Source organism: Sipha flava, unplaced genomic scaffold, assembly GCF_003268045.1.
Source record: "Sipha flava isolate LNK unplaced genomic scaffold, YSA_version1 307_pilon_pilon, whole genome shotgun sequence".
Classification (NCBI taxonomy): domain Eukaryota; kingdom Metazoa; phylum Arthropoda; class Insecta; order Hemiptera; family Aphididae; genus Sipha; species Sipha flava.
Window position 1 is genome coordinate 173,181 of NW_020272984.1, and position 26,152 is coordinate 199,332.

A 26,152-nucleotide genomic window follows, 5' to 3' on the forward strand; every position below is an offset into this window, starting at 1 on the left:
TGTTCAATGCGTTTGACCCATTCACTTTGCACCATATTTCCCGAGGTCTGTTATTGCGTAAAAATAACAAATCGTACATAATCGATACACGCACGTTATGTATATATATATAATCTTGTTCTGTCTAGCGCAATTCACCGCGTCAAGTTAAACATTCCACGATCTGCCACACAAGACTATTTCGAAAACGCACGCGTTGCGTTGGACCGCTAAAGAAACGGACCCGAGAAAAGTATTTAACGGGAACATGAATGTCAGGTAGAAACTTCGATTGGATTTCGATACGTTTTGCATTGTTTTCCAAACACATTCTGTGCGGTGCTCTCGTATCGCCACAAATACGCTTTTAAACGAAAAATTATTTTTCAACGATTATTCGATTTAAGGTCATTATTTTATTTTTGTTGAACGTCTTAACATTTCTTACGGTATTTCTGAAGTTTTTGGTTTCAAAATTAAAATACTAAAGTTTTTAATTTTTACACGTCCACGTGATTTTTATACAAGTACAACGAAATTTCAAGTACAAGGTGTAATTGCATTATAATAACGAACAATACGTATATGAAAACCTCACCGAACTTCTGTCTGCAATCAATTTTATAGAACATCATTTACACTAAAACCGTTAGTGAATAAAAAAAAAATCGTAGCGCCTCTTTGTTGTGCTTTCAAGGAACAAAATCATTTTCCTTGTAATTCTTATGGTAATAGTTTAGAATTTTATAGAGCATCGAATTACGACCGCACGAATCGACTTGCACACCTACACGAGTTGCTGAACCAACTGCAAACGTTCGAAGAACGTATGCAGTCGTTGCCGACGATGATTTTTCATTATAAGACCTATATATAGCCTGGTGCTATGGGTAAAACAGACGCGCGCGCGTCCGTAGGAAATCTCGTACGGTCGTTCCACGTGCGTTATTATAATGAAGCTTAATTGTCGGACAATATCTTCGACACGTTTGTAACGTACGTACAGACGTACGCGTATAGACGCACGTATGTGTGTGTGTGTATGTGTATGTTACTTGCACGCTTCCATGTACATTGCGAACACACATACGATACGCTCTACGTTATGTATTATAACTTGTTACTTCTTCTCCTTGTAGTTTCCTTCTCCCCTGCAGCCAACACACAACATCCCTACGGCATATAGCGAACACGAGCCATACGTTACCGCACGCGCCGGCGACGACCGCACAACCACCTCAGTACCGCGAGCACACCGCTCTTGTAGTCCAACACTTTCCGGACGTGTGTGTACGCATCTCGCGGACCCGACTGCATGTCGGTGATGTACTGGTGTGAGTGCTTCGACCTCGTAAACATGTGTATCACTTACACACACACACACACACACACATGCGCGCGCGCGCACGCACGTAATTATGTATGTACGTAGAGTATAGAGTATATCCTTTGGGTTCGTATGTAAAATGTCGTCGGGACATTACATTATGTCCGACAGGCGTTCCGACACGTACGTACACTATCATGTACGATAATTTGCGACGAAAAAAAAAAAAGCTTGTCAGATAAACCATAAACTTGTTGTTTCGCGTCGCGTTGCGTTCAAACCAGTTTTTATAATCCGAACACGTGTTCAGAGTAAAATTGTAACACTTCTAGAATATTTAGCTACGTATATTACAATAATAATATATGTATTGAATTCGAATACCAATCGCTTAAGTTATATGTATTATAATTATAACAATATATGAAACGCAAAAAATTAACATTCGTCGAATACATACATAGGTAATAAGTGTAGGTTATGCTAATATTAGTGCAAGCGAATTAGTTGACTCACCGCAGCTCAACAGAATTTACATTAAAATTCGAAGAACATACGGGATGAGTAATTTTCACAACAATATACCATACTTGTATATGTGTCGATGGTTCACTACATGAGTCGTAACACGAACGAAACCATATTCGTCTTACGTATATAAAAATAAACCAACAGGAGTGAATTAATTAGTACTCTCATTTCACACTAATTGATTTCGATTTGTTTTTAACACGTTTTCCGTGATATATATATATATATATATCAAAAACCCTAGGTGTCTATACAGCAATAAATTAATGGACCGAAATGTTAGTCTTTTTAGTGAAGTTTAGAAATAAAAAACAACCTGTAATTTTCGTTACTGTTATTTGCATTGTGTCTATACATTTCGTTTCTTATAGGCATCGAAAACAGGTCCGCGTGTTGGAGTCGTTGGATTACCTAATTTCCTGTTATTAACTTCGCACAGCCGGTCGTTTAACACAATCATGTATATAGCGCACGAATTGATACATTGTGCGCATAGGCCTTGAATGGAGAATGAATAAAAAATAAATAAATAAATAACGACGTCCGTTTTTGGAAACGGTTTTCCGTTCGTCGTTTCCGCTTTTCAAATCGAATTTAAATAGTTATTATATACGTATAATTATTATTCACGAATCACCGGATAGATAATTCTGTAAACGTATACGATTTAATACACTAGATTTACGACGATGCGTCTCTTTGAGCAATTGAATCGGAAACATTAAAAAAAAGATTGATCCGATAAAACACAGTATTGTAAAATATTTATTACGTTGGACGGATTTTTATTTATAAAAAAAATTAGTTGCACAAGCACCGTAGTGCTCCATTCCAACTGTTGTTTTCGCAACCAATAGACCCACATCGATCATCCAATAAGAAGGGCTTTTGACTTAGATCGTTGCATCAAATAACCCAAGTAGAATAATGTATACATGTATTATAATATTTAAGTAATTGTAATATTATTATAATATCCATCATATTAAGTATAGATCTGGGCTTAGAGACCATCAACTGTCCAGGCGAACTCCTTCACAGTACACCTTGTCCTTTGCACGATTAGGTATGAGCCCATCCGTAGAGTTTAAATTTATTTAACCCAACTGACTGGAGAAACATAGCAAACTCATCATACAGCAATTATCCAAAAAAGCCAATTGTCAATACTCTCCTTCTCTCCTTCAACAAATCAATTTTAAAATTCCATCACGTCTCACCGGATATACTCCTCCTTTCTTTATTCAACTTTTTTCGTCCAATTATGTACTAAGGTTTTTTGTCTTTCACCTAGTGCGTATTGCTAATCCACCTTTAACTGTCCTAGAACAACATTATCAAATTGATCTAATCACCTTTATCAAATTCTATGATCGTAATATATTGTATTCTTATTATAATACCATGTACTATGACTCTCAAATATGTTACACATCTATTTTTGTTTCTGGGCTCCAGCCCATTTTTAATTATAATAAAAATACAATTAATTATTGAAGATTATAAGACACATGTGTCCAAATATTGTATTGCACATTTTTCATCCGAGTGTTTATTATAAAACGCACGCAAACAAACTATGGGTTATTAAACACGCGTAGTGTCTAATTTTTTCTACAAAAACATATTACAAGGAAAAATATTTGAATATTTAAAACGAATAATCGGACTGACACCACGTCCTCCGGGTAATGTCGATTCATCAGAATTATACGGGTTTTCGTAGATTAGGTTTGGACGCTTTTATTTGTAACTCTAGGCGTGTTTAGATTACTTTCAGATAGTTTTAATAACTAATGATTCATAATTTACGCTATTTATTAGTATCGAGAGAGTTATTACTCGTTTTTATTACTGAGACCATCGCGATATTTAATAAAACCTCACTTAAAAGGCTGAGGATGGTATTACGAGATGAAATAATAAATTCACCCGAAGGACTGAACATATTTTTCGAAGCGAAATTGGAAAATATAGCTACTACATAACAGAGTGTAATACATTATATAATAACAATTATTTAAATAACGCGTTTTTTTATTTATAATAATCATTCATAGGTTTTTTGTGAAATTAATAACAAACAAAATGCTGCACACAGCAGTTAGTCTAGCGATTAATATCAAATAATACATCATACGATGTGATACATAGTAATTATTTATCTAGCAGAGTTATGATGCAGCGAAACAGCAGTGCGTTTTAAAACGAGTTATACAATGATAATACATAAAGTAGGGAGGGGGAAATGGATACGAAAAAAACTATTTAGTATACAGCGAACGGCATTTTTCTCTGTGCGGAAATAAAAAATGTATGTAACTGTACGCGGACAAAAGGGCACTGTTTTATGTCAATTCGTCGCTCGTCCATTATGCTCGCACAACGATCACGATTACAATTATAACTATTACTGTCATAATTATTATTGCTATATTTTTAGGCTCATTGAGCGTAGGAGCTTAAACATATACACATCGTGCCTACATATTACAGGCATATGTTATAATAATCAACGATCACGTAATGTCTTGTGTGCGTAGTTTAGGACCATTTTTCGGGTACATAATATAAAATACGCATGTATTACGTGTCGTAGGCATATTGTCAAACCAAAGCGAAATCAATCAGTCAATCCCGGGAAATAAAAAAAAAAAAAAAATTGAAGAAAATGACGAAACTCCTTGGTCGGGTGAGAAACGGGGATGGGTAAATGCTATTGTTGTATTGGTCTTCTGAACATTAAACCAAGGTACCATTCTTTCAAAAAGTCGATTCTGAGTTAAAAGGGTCGATTTGATCAGTTTATACTTGTAAGGGTGATTGATATAGTAAAAGTACTAAACTGCTTAATAAGGTAACTTAAACTTTTAATTTTCACGAAAACAAGGGAAAAAAAGACATCTAAAATCTAGTAATATCGAAAATTACATGACTTGTCAACAAAATAAATTTCGACATCGTGAAATATTTATGAAATAAATTATTTTATTGAAATTTTTGAAAAAAGAAATCAAAGAAAAAGATTCAATTACCTAATTATAGTGCGGAAAAATATTTTAAAAATATGTTGTCAATTTTACGCGATTATTAAGAAAAATGTTAGAAAACTCGTAAAATAATCTTCTCCGGAATACCAATTAAAATCCATATTCGATCTTTTACTTTTTACTTTGTAACAATCGAAGTAACAACCCTTCAGGTTGGAATCGGGTGTAGATACAATAATAAAAAAAATACAGGTTTCATGGTAAAAACTAATACATTCCTTATGTCACACAGAATATAAAATGGAACTTTTATTTACTATTTGAAATAACCTTTTTTATCATAAATATATTGATAATTATTTTTAAGCAAATAAAACTGTCATTAGTCCGGTGTCCAATAATGTAGACAAGGGACCTCGTTTGTACAACTAAACGTGTACCTTTTCAAAAATGAAAATCTATATGGACATCTTTTCTATACGTTGTTGGATAAAAAAAGTACGAGAACAACTATAAATGAATAGTAATATGTAATTTAAAATATTACGAGGATGTTTCGTTTTTGTCTAGCTCGTAATCATGCAATCAACTGTAGATGCCTAAGCGAATGCGATGTATAATATACTATTTCAATTGTTCGACTGTTTGTCCCATTATATTACAGCCATTTAGCAAAACAACCGATTTGAACGTACAACACAATCATTTGATTCACATACGTATTGTAATGTAGATATAAGTGATCCGAAAACGGTTATCGGGCAATTATAATGTGTGTATCGTGCGATATGGCGACGACGGAAAGGGTTTAAATAATAAAACCTATGGAAAACAATAATGGAATATCGTGTCGGCCGCTTGGAAATAATAAATAGTTTCCTGTTGTGCACGCGGTGTGACCTTCTTTACGAACGCGTACTCGCGCGCATTATTATGCAACTCTATTCGATATAACCGATCGCGGAGAGTAAACGCATGCGAAACGCGCGTAATTCAAACCGCATGAAGGGAGGTGGCTTCGGCGGTCGGATGGATACGGGTGGGAAAGGTGGTAAGCTGACGGCAAAAGTGTTTTTTACGGTTTTTACGGTTTTTTACTTTCCAAACGTCACAAGCCGCGTACTGTTGCGAAATACGACATCGGGCCTTGCGCAGCTTACGCGTGACGTGCGCGAACGATTTTATCTGTCCGGTGTTACGCCGTGCAAAAAGCCACACGCGCGATTAATTGGGTGTACTGGAACTGGGACGACGACTGCGGCCAGAGCGCAAACGGTGGAGCGAGACGGTGGAACGCGACTGAAAGTCAACAGCTTGATTAAATCGCGGTCCATATAACCCGTTTGGAGAGAGAGAGAAAGAGAGAGAGAGAGAGAAAAGGAAACGTGTTCCCCACGAGATAAACACAAATTGCCATATAATTGCCGCTGTTCACGTGCCAACTACACGGACTCTACGGTACCTGACGTGTACTGAATAGCGTGCATAAGGGAGGGATGACACGAGATATATCCCCCCGTGAGCTTTTTTTTTTTTAGTCTTAAATGCTTATAAACATATTTAAGAAATACGGCCGGGGCAATCACCGTTAAATTAATTGGCGTTAACGAACGTACATCGATACATTCCATTATCTACAGAACAAATATTTGATGAAAAGCCAGAAGGATGAATTTCCGCCTTGATTGCATTTTTTTTTTTTTTTTTATAATAATAAAGAATAAAGATTGAAAATAATATATTTTTATTTATAAATATCCCCCCCCCCCATCCCATACTAAAATTCTGTGCACGCCACTGTGTGTATTACACTTTCGTGGAGCTGAGAGTCGGGATCGAAGAAAATTTCGTAACCATACGGGTGCCAACATAGCATATCTATGACGTACGGCCGAGAACAATGTAGTGTAGCGCAGATCTTCCACAGCATTATCGAATAAATGTTAAAAAACAAAAAAAAAGACTGATCAAATTAAAAAATATTATCGTACACGATGTAGGGTTATAAAAAAATAAATAAATATTTAAGGGACGCATACCTACAGCACGATTTACGAACGATTCGTTTATAAACGATTGTTTAATGTATACAAATTATTATAGTACGTAGGTACGTCTTATATTACGTTTGAACAGTACAACAATAACAATTGAAAAACTAATTATTAATAAAGTGTATGTATATAAGTGGACGTTGTTACGTTGGTACAAGCACGTTCTGGTGGGATAACAATAAACTCGTTTACAATAATAATTATTAATGAGATAATGGTAATGAAACTGGTAGGTTTTATTGTTACAGAAAATTATAAACACTTCCCATTACAGAGATCACTGTAAAAAATGATTCCTTTCTTATTCGTGCATACTACGACCACTTATCGTTTTGACAATAAATTTTAATACGTTGGAGTATTACATTATGAATACTATTATTTTAAGTTTAAAACGCAGTATAGTTCACGACGAACTTTTTGTACACGAATAATTAAATTTAAATATTAAAGGATAGTAATTTTTTTTTTTATATAGCATTGTACGTCTAACATTGATTAACAAAGTGTCAAATATTTTACTGTAAAATGCTCAATACTGACCGTACACATTTATTTGAACGACTCTATATCAACATGATTATATCGATATGATAAATATTAAAAACGAATAACGTGTTTTGCATATACATATAATGTACATATTGTCACAAAACATTGCAAATATTTTACCCATCAACGATGGGTACGCATCCTTTTGATAATTTATATACAAGTGAAGATATTCAGAATAAATTTAACTTAACGTTTAGTTATATATTCTATATAACATCTGTAGTTCAGAACTAAGTATTATAAATGGTAGTTTTTCAATTATTTTTAAAAACCACAAATGTTTAAATTATTTTTAGTAATTTAGCAATCGTAAATTTCAAACTTATTATGTTGGGTTTGAAAAAATGATGAGTTTATTAATCAATTATTGTATGTGTACATGAAACCCGTTTTTAATTACGTCTATTTATGTGATTATTTATAATCAAATGTATTTGAAATATATTAACTATTTTCGAGTCAACGATTGATTGAAAAATCCATATTTGTCGAAAACGTACAATTGCTTTAGAACTAAAACAACAAAATAAAAAGTAAAATCCATGCTGTTCAAATTTCTAAAACTACGAGTTAGTATAACGGGTTATCCTACACCACTATGTCACTATAAATATCGTTGTATCATAAAAGAACAAAATTAAAAAAAAAAAAAAAAATCCTCGATCGAATATTGCAAATTTAAACGCAAATATTTCGAGTTAGATAATAATCATTGAAGTGACTATATAACTTGACATGTTGTTAAAACTATTGACTATTTTTTCCCGTGAAACATGATTTAAAATGCACATGTAACTTTTTCTAATTTATTCGTAGGCGCTGCAGTAAAATAAATAAACATAATTTTTGCCGAAAAAGGAGCACAAAAAAAATATACAATATAGAAAAATGATATAAAGGAAATGTCGTAATTCATCCCGAGATCGGAACTCTAAGACAATCGGACGTTTTGACATTAGGGGCGTCATCCATTGTGTCTGCTCGACACACAATAACATACGTAATTACACGATTATTGCACCATTTTTGTGTCCTTATTGTTGTCGTGTCTTCAGATTTTGTTTTCATTATTATTGTATCCCCTCCCGCGGTCTAACCCACGGACGAAAACAATTTTATTAATTTTTTTTTATTATTATTATTATTATTTCTCCGAGCCCACGCACACGCTACGCGAGTTCATTGTTCCCCTGGACGCACATGATACATAATATAAATATTCGTCTCAAACGTGCAGTGTCCCGCGAGTATATACGTTCAACACACGAAACATATGGTAATATGATTACGCTTGTACCCCGGATCGTAATGAATTTAGCGGCGTCGTGATATTACACGGATATCGTACGCAGCGACGTGCCCATGAATTTGGTATGGGGAAGGGGAGGATGTCATACATAATAATGTGTTATTTTCAATCTTTATTCTTTATTATTATACAAAAAAAAAATTCAATGAAAACGGAAATTAAACCTTCTAGCTTTTACATTAAATTCATCAATAATTTGTTCTGTAGATAATGAAATGTCTCAATGTATGTTCATTAACATAATCCATTTAATCGTGACTGCACCGTCGTATTTCTTAAATACGTTTTTAAACGTTTAAGATTTAAAAAAAAATAAAGAAAAGTTCCCTCTCCTGCACACGCCACTGATCGTACGATAATCGGCGTTATGCCTGCATTACTACCCGGTCGCAGCCGATCCAATACCGCACGCATTTGACGTAAATGATTAAATCAATAAACACAAGAAGATTATAAAAATATAATCGTCGTTTCAGTAAAAACTCGAATAATTTGGTACAATTAAATATCGACGGCCCTCTCGTCATCCGCGTGCTGAACACCGACGAACGTAATAATATGGCTACATACAATATTATGATGTACACGTTGGACCGTTTTAACAGTAAAAACCGCAAACAGGCAGAGAAATACCCGGCGAAACTAGATGCGAAACGTAATCGCACGCAACCGATAAGTATAACTTCCCCCGGACTTGCAACTTACACGAAAGCGCAATTGGTTCGACACACGCACACGTCTGGTATTATAATATAGCCCTATATTTTAATAACGCTCCAAACCAATACTTCATAAGTCGGTGAAACCTTAGTAATATGTTTTAAAAACCAATGGGCGTACGTATCATTACGGTGATTATTAGACGAGTAATGTCAATTATAAATAATCACTCTTCTTCATCGTTCTGCAGTCTCGGTCAAACTGGAAATAGTGTAAACACACACACACACACACACACGTATAGGTACATGTTAATTTTGTTAAGGTCAATGATATCATTGATAATATGCTAATGTTATTCATCGATACGGTATCGATAAATCATCAATTATAGTAAATACATTAGCACATTATCCCGAAGAATAACAATAAGTCTGTGTAAATGGCATATGCGTGCGCTATAAAAAAATATATTTGAAATACATACTAATTGATTCGTATAAAAAAATAAAAAATAAAATTACGAAGACTATTTGAAAATTAAATCATTCGCACTGTTAAAAAATGTACAACTCTGTGTAGAATAATAAAACGAAAAATATTATCTGATGAACAACGGAAATTATCGAATTGAAAACGCGCCAAAACGTACAAATATCTCGTACATTACAGCATAGGTATAAGTTACCTATTATTAATAATATACAATTACTAAACGTGTTATAATGTGCAAATTTTTTTCAAACCCGATCAGCTACATGAAATTTCGTTTAAACATAATTTCTAACGGTATTTATAATGTTTATCATTGATATTTTATACAATTCTGTTGTTATGGGATAAAAAGTCTTTGGACAGCGGTCCAAAACCTATAGCTGCACGGTTGAACGTGGGCAATCCGAAAAAATCCAATTAAGTTTGCTGACCTCGTATAAATACGGTAGGAAAAAATAGGTACTTGTTAGCTGCTACTGTATTTTCTTTCTTTATTTTTTTTTATTATTATTTATTATTTATTTACTTTTTTCGACTGTTTTTTTTTTTTTTGTTAACACGTAACTATGGTGGGCGCGTTTTGAAAACAACTATAGTTAAATTGGACGTTTTGTCCGTAAATAAAATTTTTACACGCCTACAATTCGCATGCGCGCAAAACCCACTTACGACCTCAATCACGTGTGTACGTACGAAAACCAACTTTGTGGCGAAACATCATCGCGCGTTTCGTCGACATGGAAATAATCAAAACGATAATAACAACAGTGTAATTTGTCATGCGACCCAAGGTTAACGACGAAGCTTAAGTTCACAAAACAGTCCCGCGTTAGTGGGCGTACGGGATAATGGACGAATATGTATCACGTACACGTTCACAGGAGCAGGGTACAACGAGTACAACAAAATATTGTTATTACTATGATAAGTATTATTGTCATCGCGTTATATCATCCAACTCTATTATGAACGTGTCGTACAAGAAGCGTTCGAATGTGTCCTACGGACCCCGTTCGGATAATCCGAAACGGCAAGTAATCGTGACTTATCGCATTCCAAACGATCGGCTCGTGTTGCGATTTCACGTGCGCCAGACCATCGGCTCGAACATTTATTGCGCGTTATATAAAAAAATTGTTATTATTTATACGCAGGCGTATAATACTACGATTTGGGTACGAATGCGACGTGTGCACGTAGACCGCCAAATGTCTGATTTTAACGGTCTCCGTAAAGCTCTAAAATTAATCCCCGGGACGTAATAAAACGCCGACCTGCCTGACGTCGGACGATAATGTAACATGTTTTATTGAAAAAAAAAAAGTATATACATATACGCGCGAGTAATTATATGGTAATACGGAATAATTTTGCGATCGTAAATGTTTACGTGAAACGTCAGTGGCACCTCCGCCCCGCAGCCGTGCGGTATCCGCGCACACGTTCAAATGTATATCCGATGCGATTGTGTCCATTAAATTTTCGTAATTATTATATTTTTTTTTTCTCGCACACCGTGGTCCGTTCGGATTTATGTTCACGACATTGGCGTCATTTCCGCACTCATCATATGCTGTTTCTGTTCAGACACAATTATTTCTTATTATTATTATTGTTTATCAGCTTCTTACAGACAACGGTACACAGACATATCACTCTAAGTGTATTACTCGTAAACTTGCACTGTCGAATCGTTTAATCTTTTTGAATTCACCACAGCGGTGCAGCTGTTGTTGTGTGTGTGTACCGTTTTACGTTTCCGCGGTAGTGTGTTACGGTATATAGATTGAATATAGTTGTACAGAGTGGAACATAGCATTATCTCAAATACTTAAACGATGGACATCATAGTCGAAGAAACAAAAAAGGAATAATAATAAAAATAAAAATAAATTAAAAATTAAAATGATAATAACGACACTAGTCACCCGGGGCCCCTATAATTATTGTATGTGTGTGTGTGTGTGTGTGTGTGTTTTTTCTCTCTCATTTAAATAATCTTCTGGACAAACAATTTTGGTTTTCGACCTTATACCGGTGTGTATGATGGTCGCCGGATATGCGCGTGCGTTAATTTATTATAACCGCATAGCCAATAGCTATACATCATATACATCTGTGTATATAATAATAACAATCGTGCAAGTATAATAATACAGTCGTTTGCTCTTTTATCTCATATGTAGGTACCCAACGGTACATGGTGATATGGGTGACAGCAAGGCCGGATTAAGCACATATTGGGCCCCGGGGCTGAAATTTTATATGGGCCTTTTTGACAAAATATGCTTAACAAAGTCGCTCGCTACGCTCGCACAACTATTACAGTTAAAAGAAAACATTAGACGGAAAATTACAGCTATCGATGTGCATATCCTACAAAGAGTTATGGACAGTATGAAAAAACGGATATCCGATTGTATACAAAATGGAGACGACCACTTAAGTAATGTAATTTTTAAAAGTTAAGATTTTTGTTAATAACAATGAAAACTTTTTGTTGAATAAAATACAATTTTTTTCATTACTTTGTTTATAATACTTGACTAATAAATTACAATTAAAATTCGTCAGAACCCACAACCCTACCCTGTATATCATAAGCACTAAAAGTTGCTATAAATAACTTACATGCATCGAGGTAAGATATAGAATACTACTAAGGGCGTCGCCCAATTACGGCCCAAAGTAACCTTTTTACCTTTTCACTTATCCCCATTGTGGCCCGTACATAGCAGGTAGGAATTACTATTCAAGTGGTTATCAAAACCAAATAAATATCCCGATTGCGACCGATACGTATTTTGACATCGTAATCACAATTCACACGATAACTGATATTCGGCGTGGTAATTTCCATAGATATATACAAAAACTATTAACTATTTTTTTATTGTAGACAATTTATTATTTTAATATTCGACTATTTATTCACTATTTACTAACATAATTGTATTTCATATCTTTTTATATTGTAAAAAATTTATTATTTTACTATTTGTTACTGCAATATTGTAATTATACTTTTAAAATAAATATTAAACATTTTGTGAACCAATGTGTGTCTGGACGCAATCGGAATACTTATATTTGGGATACGACTACCTGGATTCGGGCCGCAATCGGGCAACTCCGACTACAAATACTATTTTTTTTATAGAGCGCGAGCGATTTTTAATATTCCACCAATACTGGCAGCATTACTCGCAGGCTTGTAAATTATATGTCTATAGAATTAACAGATATAATTAACATAAATAATATAATTAACTATTGATGATATTTATATCAATGAAAATATTAAATAACAGTAAAATTCACAAACTATGATATATCTTAGTTTGTGGTAAAATGCGTCTTTTATACCATATTGCTTTTTTAGGTATTTACTATTTAGTTATTTTTGTCGATAAAATAATGGTTTTTAAAATATAGAAAAAAATTTTTTTTTTAATTACTGAAAAATGTGTATCGACTTAAAATTGTTTGGGCCCCTTTCATTGGGCACTCGAGAGGGCCCCGGGGCTGCCACCCTGACTACACCCCCCCTTAATCCAACCTTGGGTGACAGCCATACTTGTATATGATCTATACGGATTCAGAGAAATACGAAGAAATCTTGTGCACGAGAGACGGAGAGAATGACCACAATAGTTTTCAGATTACACTAAACTTTTAGACCTGTGCGCAGCGTCGAGCGTTTGTTTACACATCGGGACCGTAAAAACACGTATGCACGTGTACTCGAATCGTATATATATACACATAATGTATTTCGTCTGAAAATTCAAATGACGTACATTTGGTTGACAGACATAGTTTATGACCGGAGGGCGAATTATGAAACAGGGAAAGAGTCACGTCGAGGCAAAAGAAAAACGATTGGGTCCTAAAAATAATAATAACAACCGGCCGGCAATAAAATAAAAATAATGTAAATATACGTATAAGGTCCAGTTATTGGAGACGACTTCCAGTGGCACTTGGCCATTATCATAATTTCTCAACTTTTTTCCTTCTAAAACATTTATAGGTGTAAACAATCGGTTTCAAGTGGCGTGGAGCGACGATAATTTAAATCTAGGAAAAACATTATATTATAATATATGCGCGTACAATAAACGAAACACTAAAAAAAACGAATTTATTGTTTTTTCTCCGCTGTTGCTGTATTGCACCTTGACCCACACGATAGGTATAATAATATGTTCCGTACGGAAAACTGGTTAACCATCATAGTATATATTATACACCTAATCTCCGATATCGTATGTATAAAGTATAATACGGATGTGTATAATATTTAAAAATGTACAATTTTTTGGTGGAGAATAGAAATCACACTTACAATGAAGAAGATGAAAAAAAAGCAAACATTGAAGAATTATATAATACATTTTTATTTTATGTTCTTTACCTATTACACCACTAATATATAATTATTATTATTATTGTTATTATTAGTTGGGTCGTTAGTGTTAAAAACTTTTCGTCGACGCGCGGTTTTAGGAGAATATTTATTTTCATTAGAAATGCCATTGACCGCCCACGACAATTTTTTCCTCGCGTCTCTCGAGACCGGTTCCTCGCGCGGTTATGCTAAAATGTTTACCACAGTAATTATCCGTCCACACTGCGTTGTGTTTATTAATAGTCGGTACGGTTTAAAAGCCGGGAGTATTGTTTTCGCTAAGCGCGTGCTCGCAACGGGACGCCCACCGTCGGCGTGTGTACAAGAGAAAAATTATAAATGTATCTAATATATAAGCATATACGTATATATTTGTTTTCCGTCCTCCAAGTACACACGCGGGCACGTAAAGGAAAACGGATTTTTTTTAATTTTTTTTTTTAAAGTTTTACCGTAAAAAGATAAATAAAATTTTTACTAAAAGTAATAAATATTATAATAATATATTAACTTGTCAATAAACCTATATGACGTACAAAATATTATATCAACACATACGTACATATGAATGTGTATTAGATCACTTAATATTTTTGTATTTCGTTGAATCGATTCGGTCGGAATCAGGGGGCCAGGGGCCACAAAATTACCTATTGGTGAGTAGAATTATGTGTAAAGATTTCAGAACGATACGATTTTTTTCCAGTCCATGAACAAAACTGGTATTTTCTCATTCAACGCAGTGTAAATTTTTCAATTTCGAATCTGTTACTACGGCGAAGACATACATTTTATGATAATTATTGTAAGAAAGTATGGGTAATTTTTCTTATTTTAAAAACAGGTCTTTCTAATTTTTCAACAAACATTTTCCAAACATTTAATTTATAGAGTTCATCGAGGTCTCAAAACATAAATTATGATTATCTCTGTAACTTTTTTGATATTTCAAAATCATTTAGGGATTTGTTTTTTAAATTTCAAATTTCGTATTTTTCAGGTTTATTGCACTATAAAATTTTTCGAATTTCGGCAGGTAAAAAAAATCATTTCAAGCTCTTAAAGCTCTATTCTTCTTTTTGAACATGCTCCTAATTAAAAATGTTCGTTTCAAAATTGAAAAAGTTACACGGCGTTGAATTCATCCGATAAACATTTACGTGTTAGTTACTAAAGAAAACGTATCGTTCTGAAATTGCTACACATAATTCTACCCACCATTGGTAACTTTGTGACTCCTAAATCTCAACAATTTAAAACCAGCATTCACCGGGACATAAAAATATGAAGCGATCTAATGTATATACAGTTACTTCTAGTTTCAATCGTTCGATACATGGGGTATTTACGTGTGTGCTAAACATGCTACATTTTATGCTCGCCGCAGCAGTCATGATAAATTAATATTATTTAAAAATTATTTTCAACATTTAAGACCGATAATATTATTTCACTGCCTTTTTGTTTTTATGTAGAAATAGCACTGCAGATGTATAGGTATAAATGTACCTATACCTATTTGTTTACGAATCGAAATGCGATTGTAACTTTTTTTTTTTTTTATTACATAAAATTAGCGTTCTAACGAAGTGCGATAACATCTTTAATACTTCAGCACCATCATCAAGCTTATTCAGATAACTCAGTGTGAACGCTGTACAGCCGTATATGATAACATATTAAAATGCATGATACAATCTTACATGAAACTACACGTACAGTAGGCACCTATAGTCTAGTTTAATACGTAAAATATGATAACTCAAGCGATTCGTTCGACATTTTAATCAACAGGTTTATATTAGTTAAAATTGTAATTAATAAGTAAAATATTAATGTATTACAAATCTTATTGTTTGATAGAAATCCAAGAAAAATATTATTGTTTTTTACTAATTATTAAAAAACAGTAGGAATACATTTATCTTACACAAACTATTGTGAATCATTTTGTGACATTGTTACAATAATTGTGAAAAATTTTAATATTAATATACTTGTATATAACATGATAAATAAACATTATCTATTGAACATTTTCCTGATCTGTAGTTAAATGTATAGTAACGAATCGTAATGAATTAGTAGCCAAAAAAGTTTTTTAAATTATTAAAAATATTTGAACATATAATTTTAATAGCACTGACTACCAAAAATAATTCAAACGCTATAGTGATATTTTACTACACCATTCAACATATTTTAATTTTAATTATAATATTCTCCGAGCGATCATTCATAAATTATTATTGTTCGAAAAAATATGCTAAAGTAGCAAAAAAAAAAAAAAAGCACTTTCTGCACATTCTGATAACTATTATGATACACTAATATTATGATAAGATCATAATTTATAGAAATGAATTAATGGCATGCATTGCATTTATTTTTATTTTTATTGACTTATTCGAGCTCATTTGCACTCATCGCCGCTTCTACAATGTCCCTATAAAGGAACTCTTAGGAGTCACGGGCATTGCTACTCCGTGATTATCCTAATTATTTTAAGCCCTCCATTGATGGGGATTATCGTAAGGCTAACCATACTACTTATAAAAAAACTAGTAACGAATCGACATACATTGTATTATCAATTATAATATTATTATAAAAACATTCGTATTGTAAAATATCTGTTTATGTGAATACAACAATATGTAATAGGTGTAGATGTAATGAATTCCAGTCTTGTGTATAATTAGCTCTTATCGGTCTATATATACGGTTCAAAACGTGCACTTTAAGCAATAATTGTAATCACCATCCATAACTACATATCACACGCACATGCTGTTCTGTAAAGTATACATCAAACACTATAACGTAGATAGGTATTTCGGTACTCAGGTCTCTTTAAATCCATCGTCGAGTACAGTTGAATACGTAGTTTTCGTGATTCCACACAGGCGCGTGTAATTCACAAGTACGCCAATCGATTGTAACACGAAGACGATTGTTAAGAAATAATTTCCTGTTAAAATCTTATCCACCCGTGCAAGTTGGTATACATTCACATGTACCCAATGTCGTAAGAAATCGACTATTTTCCGAACAGGTGTGCGCGTTTGTACATTGTATTGTCACACGTTTCCTGTGAACTCTCGTTTTATTCGCGGTGTGATGTGTGCTCCGTTTTTCCGCAAACGGATACGGAGGCAAGGACACAGTAACAAGCGTATCATACACCTCTAAACGAATGGCAAGCTTCGGTATTGGCGCACACACGCAAGGCTGGATTATTATCATAATATAAGAGGGACTATTACTTTTGATGAGGCCGTTGCACGAAAAATGATTTCCTTTTTTATACATACTTAGTGATTTCCAATAAATATTAATTAAAATAAGTTTATTGTTTATGAATATTGTAATGTAGTCGTAATGTATTGATAAAACAGTACTTTATACGTGTAAAGCGACTATTGAAAAACACATTGTGGTTCACTACAACTTACGGCCCAGTGCTCTAGCTCACCCGAGTCACACCTCTTTTAGTCCTGCACACACGGATGCAAGTTAAAAATCAAAACTCGCGAAGGGTCGCGACATGCGCTCGTCACCTGCGGTTTTCTTCGTGTCGGTTTCAAAATCTGTGGAGAACCGATACGATGATAACGCATAAACGACACGCACGCGACGTCGTCGTTGGTGCATCGCGTTTACATATTATTATAGATTCGAAGTTTTTTTAGCGCTTACTAATACTCCAATCGGTATTTTATATTTCGAGCGAAACGAGGAATGTGATTTTACGTCATATAATATAATTATTCAACGTATAGTCCCCGTCATATAAAACCGTGTCCAACACAAGTTTATTAATTATTACGGTAGGTTATTCCGTTATTCGAGCGTGATTGTAATAAACGATGAAATGTATTAACAATTTATCGCCGTGACGATGTTACTACCGCTGCAGAGTAAAAGTAACGATATAGTATGAAAAATATTTGATATGACAAATAAAGTTATCGAAAAATACCAAGTGCACGTCATTCGTTATTCGTTCGCTTCAAACAAAATCATCATAGAAATAAACTTGATCGTAATCGGTAAACAATTTAATTTTTATTATCATATTATATTATATTATTTCTAAGAGATTTCAGTATCTTGACTGTTATGTTTTAAAACTCAATTACATCTCTAGTGGAAGAACGCAGTGCGCCGAGTTGCTAAATACATGATAATAATAGTTGGTTAACCAAGCAGAGCCATAAAGAGGGCTTGAAAATACTGGCCTAGGTCAGGGGCGCGCCGAAGAAAGAGGCGCAAAAAAAAAATGAGATTTCAATTGAAAAAAGCTTTGTCAATTTTATTCATTAAAAATAGAAAACAATTACTGGATTAGCAAGTGAAATATTGAATAAATTAGAACAATATAGTATAGAATTTAAAAATTGCTGAGCTCAAGGATATGATAACGGAGCCAATATGTCTAGATAATATAATGATGTAGAAGCAGTAATTTAAAGAAAAAATTAATTAGCTACATTTATACTTTGTGATGTGTATAGTTTAAATAGAATTGGAGTTAATTCAGCATAATGATACGTGATGATCTTTCATAATGATTTAATTTTTTGGAACATTTAAAAAGTGTTTTATTCTGTTTCTGAAAAAATTATTAACATTATAAAAATCACATTAAAATCTCATTCAGATACTCATTGATTATAAAAAAAAAACCGTATTGTCTCTGCAATAAATCAACATACAACAACACAAATATATGAAAATTTGAAATGTATGTTCAATTTTAAATTCTTAAGTATAGACACAAAGGAAAAAACAAGTATCTACCTAGTGATTAGTTATATAGCTATTTATAAAATAATCAAGTTTAATTTTTACCAAAACCAATTCAACAGAACTATTTTTGTATGATTTTAATTCTTATAAGAACGAACTTAATATAAACATTTTATCATATTTATAATTAATTCCAAAAGTAATAATAACTAAGTTTAATGGTCAATTATTATCACAGATTAATGATAATTTGAATATTACAATAATGACGTCCATGACTACAATAGTTAGTAAAAATAATAATCACACAAACGTTAACTGCATAATAACCGTTATTAATTGTTAATATTTATAATAGCTTTATTACTTATACGGTTTATCATGTCTAGATGAAAAATTATTTTCAAGATTTGGCAGTGAATTTCTAGTCATAATAGATATTTCAATTGGCACAAATTAAATTGAAATTATTTTTTCGGTAAAAAGATACGGCGATTTTACCGAAAAACACGGTCGTACTTTTATAACACTAAAACGGTTCGATAGTGTGATTAGCTAAAAACTGAACTAATTTTTACTACGGCGATTTTTGATTTTTGACGTAATCGTCGATGTACAAGCGACTAGGCCTAGCGAAAGTAAAATCGTAGACATTTGTAACATCGTTCTCGTTCACTGTGCGATTAAGTTTACCCGCAATCGATATAACATAGTCGCACTACATAAATCAAACATGACATTAAAGCTAAAATAAAAAAAATGAAATATCATCACGACACAATAACGCGTACCTGTGTTTGCTGCGGAAACGGAAAGGATGAAAAAATTAATTGCGTACTTTATTCATATTATTTTTTTTCGTACCTATATACAATATATGATTAATCAAGAAATATTTAAACTACGTAATATATTATAGTACGTCTGTATCTGATGCGAAAAAACACGTTTCGAGTCGGAAACCAAGACGCACTCGGGTGGACGAGTATTTCCTTTACGGGTCCACCGGCTCATGTTTTGCGGATAAATCTCGACTACGATGTGTTTAATAAAACGCCGCGGCGCAGTAATACGATTTCGATTCGTACGCGTGTGGGTCGTCGTCGTCGTCGTCGTCATCATCATCGTCATCGCCTGAGGGCGCAAGTCAGAAAAATTCAAACGGCAGCCGATCGCGATCTGCGGCTGCGGCAACAATATTAATTTATTTCCGACCTGTACTGTGCGATTATTTAAACTATTTTTTTCAATGCTTTAACTAACAAATAATGTTGTATGTGTTTTACTGCGGAGAGTTATAACCGTAGTCGTAGCTGCTGGCCCCCGAAAAAAAAACAAAAAAAAAAAAAAACCGTCCGTCGTCGCATGACAACGGCGGTGCCGTCTCGATGATAATATCATTAACCCGACGACGACTGGTAAGCGTGTTGCGTATCACGATGTATACGACGGCGGCGATGATGATAGAAACTAATAATGATAAAAAAATACGTACATATGTACCGATAAAACGTTTCTATAGGAATCGCGTGCGCGTTTGACTGCTGCCGATGGTTACAGATACACGTTCAACATTATATATCATAATATAATACGTGTTAATAATCATAATAATAATAATATAAACGAAAAAATGAAAGAGAAAAACTATATCTATTATATTATACCCTCGTCGTGCGGTACCTACGGGCGACGTGTTTTCAATTATTAACGTCCGAAATGCTATTTCCGACCGGCCGACCGCCAACGTGCGCTTATAATATGGTAGCGCAACGGAGTCGTCATAAATCCGGTCGGTGGTCACCCTCAGCGAGCCGCACAGACAACTAAGTCGTGGCGATAATGGTGATGGTAGTCGGGGGAGGGATATTGTTTTTTTTTTCGATATTATATTTTAAGGTCTAATGGAAAACCGGTACGTTTATAATCACGAATATAATGTAATTTATACAAAATATATTTATACTACACAAATGTATATGCATACGAGCACACGTATTAAAATATATATTTATGATTTTTTTCCTTCGATTTTTTTTTTTTTATACTTCGGCCCGAGAAAAATATAATAGTATTATATTTATATATATATATATATATGTATACCTATAATAGTAATATCGATTTCCCCTGGAACGCTTAATGATATCTGAATCCTAATCAATTCCCACCATCGCCTAACGCGAACCAAATATTTAAATATTAATCGAACTACCCGTATTCAGTGAAACTGGTTTCCCCGCGGGATTCATTCATTCAAAAATATTTATATGATAACATGAAAAATTAACAGCAACGATTTGTAATATTATATCATTATTATACTAATTATAATAATAATTATTATTATTAATAATATTTTACCTTATTCGGCGCGTTGCAGTACCAAGCGGATTTATGATCCATGCCGGAGCCCAACTGTAACAAAAAAAAAAAAAAAATTACGAATAATTTCAGTCTTCTACATAATACTGTTTGATCCGAACACAAACATCATTGCTATGCACTTAGGCAGTGTCCTATGGTGTTTAAAAATTGGCTATTTACTACAATATTGTTGTATTCGGTATAACATGATAACACTAATCTATTTGACATATTACTAATACTATTATTATTATTATTATTTCTCTTTTTTCTTCTCTTTATAATTAATCATCGTTAATTTCCCTCTAAGGCCATTTTCTCATAGCGTATTATACTTAACATCGTGTCATCTTATTTCGTTTCACGATTATTTTTTGTTTTATAGTAACTTCAAACGAAGTCTATTCGTATATACGTAGAAACAAGTAGATTGTAACACATACATATACTTTTTTTGAACTTCATAACATTGTATTAACGTATCATAGATGTTAATAAATGTAACAAGATACCTGTCTATTTATCGAGACGCCTGAGGTATTTCGAAATTGTATACAATTTTCGGTGATTTCAACAAAAATAGAAAATTTATATTACGCGTTCTATATTATGAGCGCGCATGCTGAAAAAATAAATTGTGTTATTATTTTTATTACTATTCGTTTACATTATAATTCCAGTGTCAGAATCAATATTCTCAACCGGTTTTATTCAATTCAAAATTAAATCTTATACCATTATTATTACTTATTATAAATTCAAAAACACACATATATATATATATATTGATTTATTCGTTTGTTATTACACGTACCTATTCATAATCAATGTATATACGACACTTGATTAACGACTGTAATTAATTCGTATGGTTTCGCGTGCATTGAGTATTTAAATACAGAAAAACTAATAAAATTATATAATCTACCAGTCATCGTTGATTCGTATTTTATAATTTAAAATAAACAACCAGGTATATGTGCACAAGTGTTATACATAAATATTTGAAATTTTTATTATGTATGTAATAATAATGTTCAGAAAAATAATATAAGGAGTACATAATGCACAATAAAGAAATTATAATCGTTTATCGTCATAGTAATTTTAAAACCAAATACATTACTCGCTTATTCATTATCCGTGTACACTAAAATAATTTATCATTTAAAATCAAGAATATATTAATATAATTAAAATAAAATACTTATGTGTATTCACTTTTTTTGACTAAATAAACACGTTTTTTTTTCTTCACTCGTACATCTCAACTGTAACACTGATGGTACAATATATAAATGCGTTCATCAAAATCACACCAGAAATCGAAAATTAAAAATGAACATACATGATTTACACTCTATGTAAAGTAAACTTTTCATTGGGGTTAGATGATTTTATTGTTTTTAACACACGTTGATTTCGCTCGTTTATTTTGATAAAAGCTAAATTTGTTCTATTCTTAAAATACATTGGCTATTTATTTTTTTATTTTCAACGCTTTCTTTTTTCTCTTGTAAGCAAAGTGATATCTGAAATGTGTTAATTTCTCGCGCTACGTACAGCAATGTGTGCAGTGACGGCGGCAATTTTTCAAACACATTTATTATAATAATATGCACGTTTAATACATATTGAACGTCGGGCAGAAAATAGTTGTCTATTTTTTTTCTTACACTTTATTATTATTATTATTATTATTATTACTATATTGTGTTGTTTGTACCGACGAAACGCTCACGCGGTTTTTCTCTGTATGCTCATCGAATGGTCTGCACGTTAACGTATAAACACATACCTATACATAGGTACTTCTCGTACGCATAGATAAGATATAGGTAAAGAGAATATACGTCAATACACACGAATAGTTCGGGAAAGTGGTCCTAACAGATCAAATATTTACTCAATGAAACCTGTTCTTTTCATATTTTTTTATTATCATACAAGCAACGAAAATAACAGCTAAGGCATATATATATATATATATATATATATTTACATGTATTATTATTATGAGATCATCTCAGTCATTATCTCTCTCTCTCTCTCTCTCTCTTCTTTCTACAGAATGTCGAGTATTAAATATTTTATTTTTATGCACGAACACGTCATTGATTAAAAATATCGACGAATACATAGTATATAATATAAATGTTAGGGATAGAGTACAAAAATCGGGTGATGTGAACACTACTCAGGCTTGTTGGATAAAGTTAAATCGTATTTGTAAAAAGTTTAATTTTTTAGATATATTAACCAGGTAATTTGTGCATTATCTACCTTTGAGTGGACAAAGTGTTTTCATAAAATAAAATATGAAAAAATATCAATCGTGGATAATATTAATAAAATACGATAAAATACGAGTATAAAATGTACATCTTTGTGTGAAATAACTAGTTCACAATCACTTTTCGGTGATCAAAGTTTTAAAAAATGCTTGTGTAAAAATCATTCTTTAACAAATAAATGTACGAGTATCTAAATGTAAATCTGGGGAGACGTTTTGCAACTCAAAACGTCACCCGAATTTAAACTGTTTCTATAAATAACTATATTTATTTTTTTTTTCATGTATAAAATAATACATAATATACTTAATTATTTTTATTTTTTTTAATTAATATGATTTGGTTAAATTTTTTACTTCATACCTTATCTATAGCCCACTGGATAATGTACTACACATTATACTACTCATATGAATAAGGTGTACTTTACTCGAGTAATGTGTAAACTACCCATTTTCGAACTTTACCCGTAACATAAACATACACACACACACATAAACATTATATTACGATACATATAGTTACAGTAATCGGTATAGCTGCATAACAACTTATTATGCATTCAAATCGGTTTTAGGGTGAATAAACATTTCTTGAAAGATGCGTTCCGAGTCAAAGCGATAATTTCTCAAAACGATAAGTGGTTACGTTCGTAACACTTATTGAAATAGTGTATATTTGTGTATAATTTGTATAATATTATCTAAACGTCAGTGTCTCTGAGGCTTTTAATTTAATTTAACCATTAATTTTAGAATAGTCTATTCTAAAACCAATGGTTTAACACGAATATAAAGCATACATTAACATGCACGGTGTGGGTTCGACGTGAGCGAGTAGTGTCAAAAAATAACCAATATTTGGAGAATTGTGTACCACGTGCGTCATAATTTTCTCCCATTCGTATTTGCGGAAACGTAATTCCATTGTTTTAACCATACTTGGATACAAAGACATTTTTATATAACTATTATATATTTTTTTTGTATTACCCTGTACTCATTATGTATCGAAATAAATATTTAAACATATTCAATGTTAAATATGAAATAGTTCACATCAAGTACAGTTACGAATTAGATCATTCGAAATACTTAACCTTTCCGTTACTCCGTTATCTGACGATATTGGACAGTAAAAATCGCCTTAATTTAAAATCTTTGTCGTCCAACGTGCTTAAGTGACGACATGCGTACGAGAGAAAGGGTTAACACATCAGCACAACCCTAGCTCATTACTGATATATCTAGAACCGCGCCTGAAATTTACTGGACCGGAACTCGGGGGTGACGGTGCATCGTCTTTTACTCCGTGAAGATGATTAAATTAAGCGTACTTATATGCATCGTTCACCGCATACAGTAGAGTAACAAAGTCATTATGTACTAAAATTACAGTTATAGTATAACGTCACCGCTTGACAAGTATAACGTTACATATTTCACGCAGAACGGGGCGTGTGCGTACGCTCCCTTTACAGTTAAGATGATTAGGGGTGTGTTACAATGTACGTTTATAATAAGTCTACTACATCGGCGGCTCCACCCAGATTCAGGGATACAGTAGTGGATGAAGTGTACGGTCACGATACAGAGGTCGCCGTATCAGATCGGATGTGGAGGGTTGGCCGTGAGCGCGAACCAAAACCCGAACTCAGCGTGAAGAAAGGGTGCGATGCGAGGGTAGCGCACGCCACAACGATCAGTTGCGGACTCACTCGTGTACGTATTCAGTGACCGAGTTCGTCAAACACGCGGGCCCAACGAGAAAAAATTAAAAATACGTGAAAGTTAGATAGTAAAACCATTTTGTTAAAATATTTATAAATGGACCGCGATCGACCGATTTCGTTTCGTACACATGAACGTAGGTACATTTAAGTTTCTTTTGCGGCTTGTATAATCGAAGTTAAAAAACAGATTTTATATAGGTTTGATTACGATGGATCAAAAGGTATGGTTTCCCTGCAGCGTCCGGACATCGGTCTAGAAGGGGGGGGTGATAGATAGCATTAATTTTATTTGCATGCAGACCCGAATGAGTATGGTTGCGGCACTAAATATAGTTGTAGTCACGGGCCGCAATTGCGTCGGTATTATTCGTGTGCCGAGAACGCGACCTGACCAATATTTATGATCCACAACGTTATTGTCATTGTGAACGTGTGTCGCGTGCGATCCGACGTGCGAGCTCTTGCAGTTGAGTTGCGGTTGCGGTAAACGTCGAATCGTCCCACGCCCGACGGACTACATAATTGTCGTATTCTTCTCCACCTACACCGCCCGCTATTCGACCGTGTACAACGATACCTTTCGCAGGACGTTTTCGCGTTCACGAATACGTAGTGTATGACGGCGAGCGATGCTGGTTTTGTCGAAGCGTAGTGAAACGTACGTTTCAAACTATACGCTTCACGTATAGTGAAACG

General features: G+C 33.4%; 1 protein-coding gene across 1 annotated transcript in view; it reads right to left on the reverse strand.

The window, feature by feature from the left end:
* LOC112686395 (zinc finger protein 24-like) overlaps window positions 1-26,152 on the reverse strand; it is a 90,122-nt gene that overhangs the window by 25,014 nt on the left and 38,956 nt on the right. Inside the window, exon 3 of the mRNA XM_025558639.1 lies at window positions 21,428-21,481. Coding sequence (XP_025414424.1) covers window positions 21,428-21,481 — 54 coding nt within the window. The remainder of the gene's footprint in view (window positions 1-21,427; window positions 21,482-26,152) is intronic.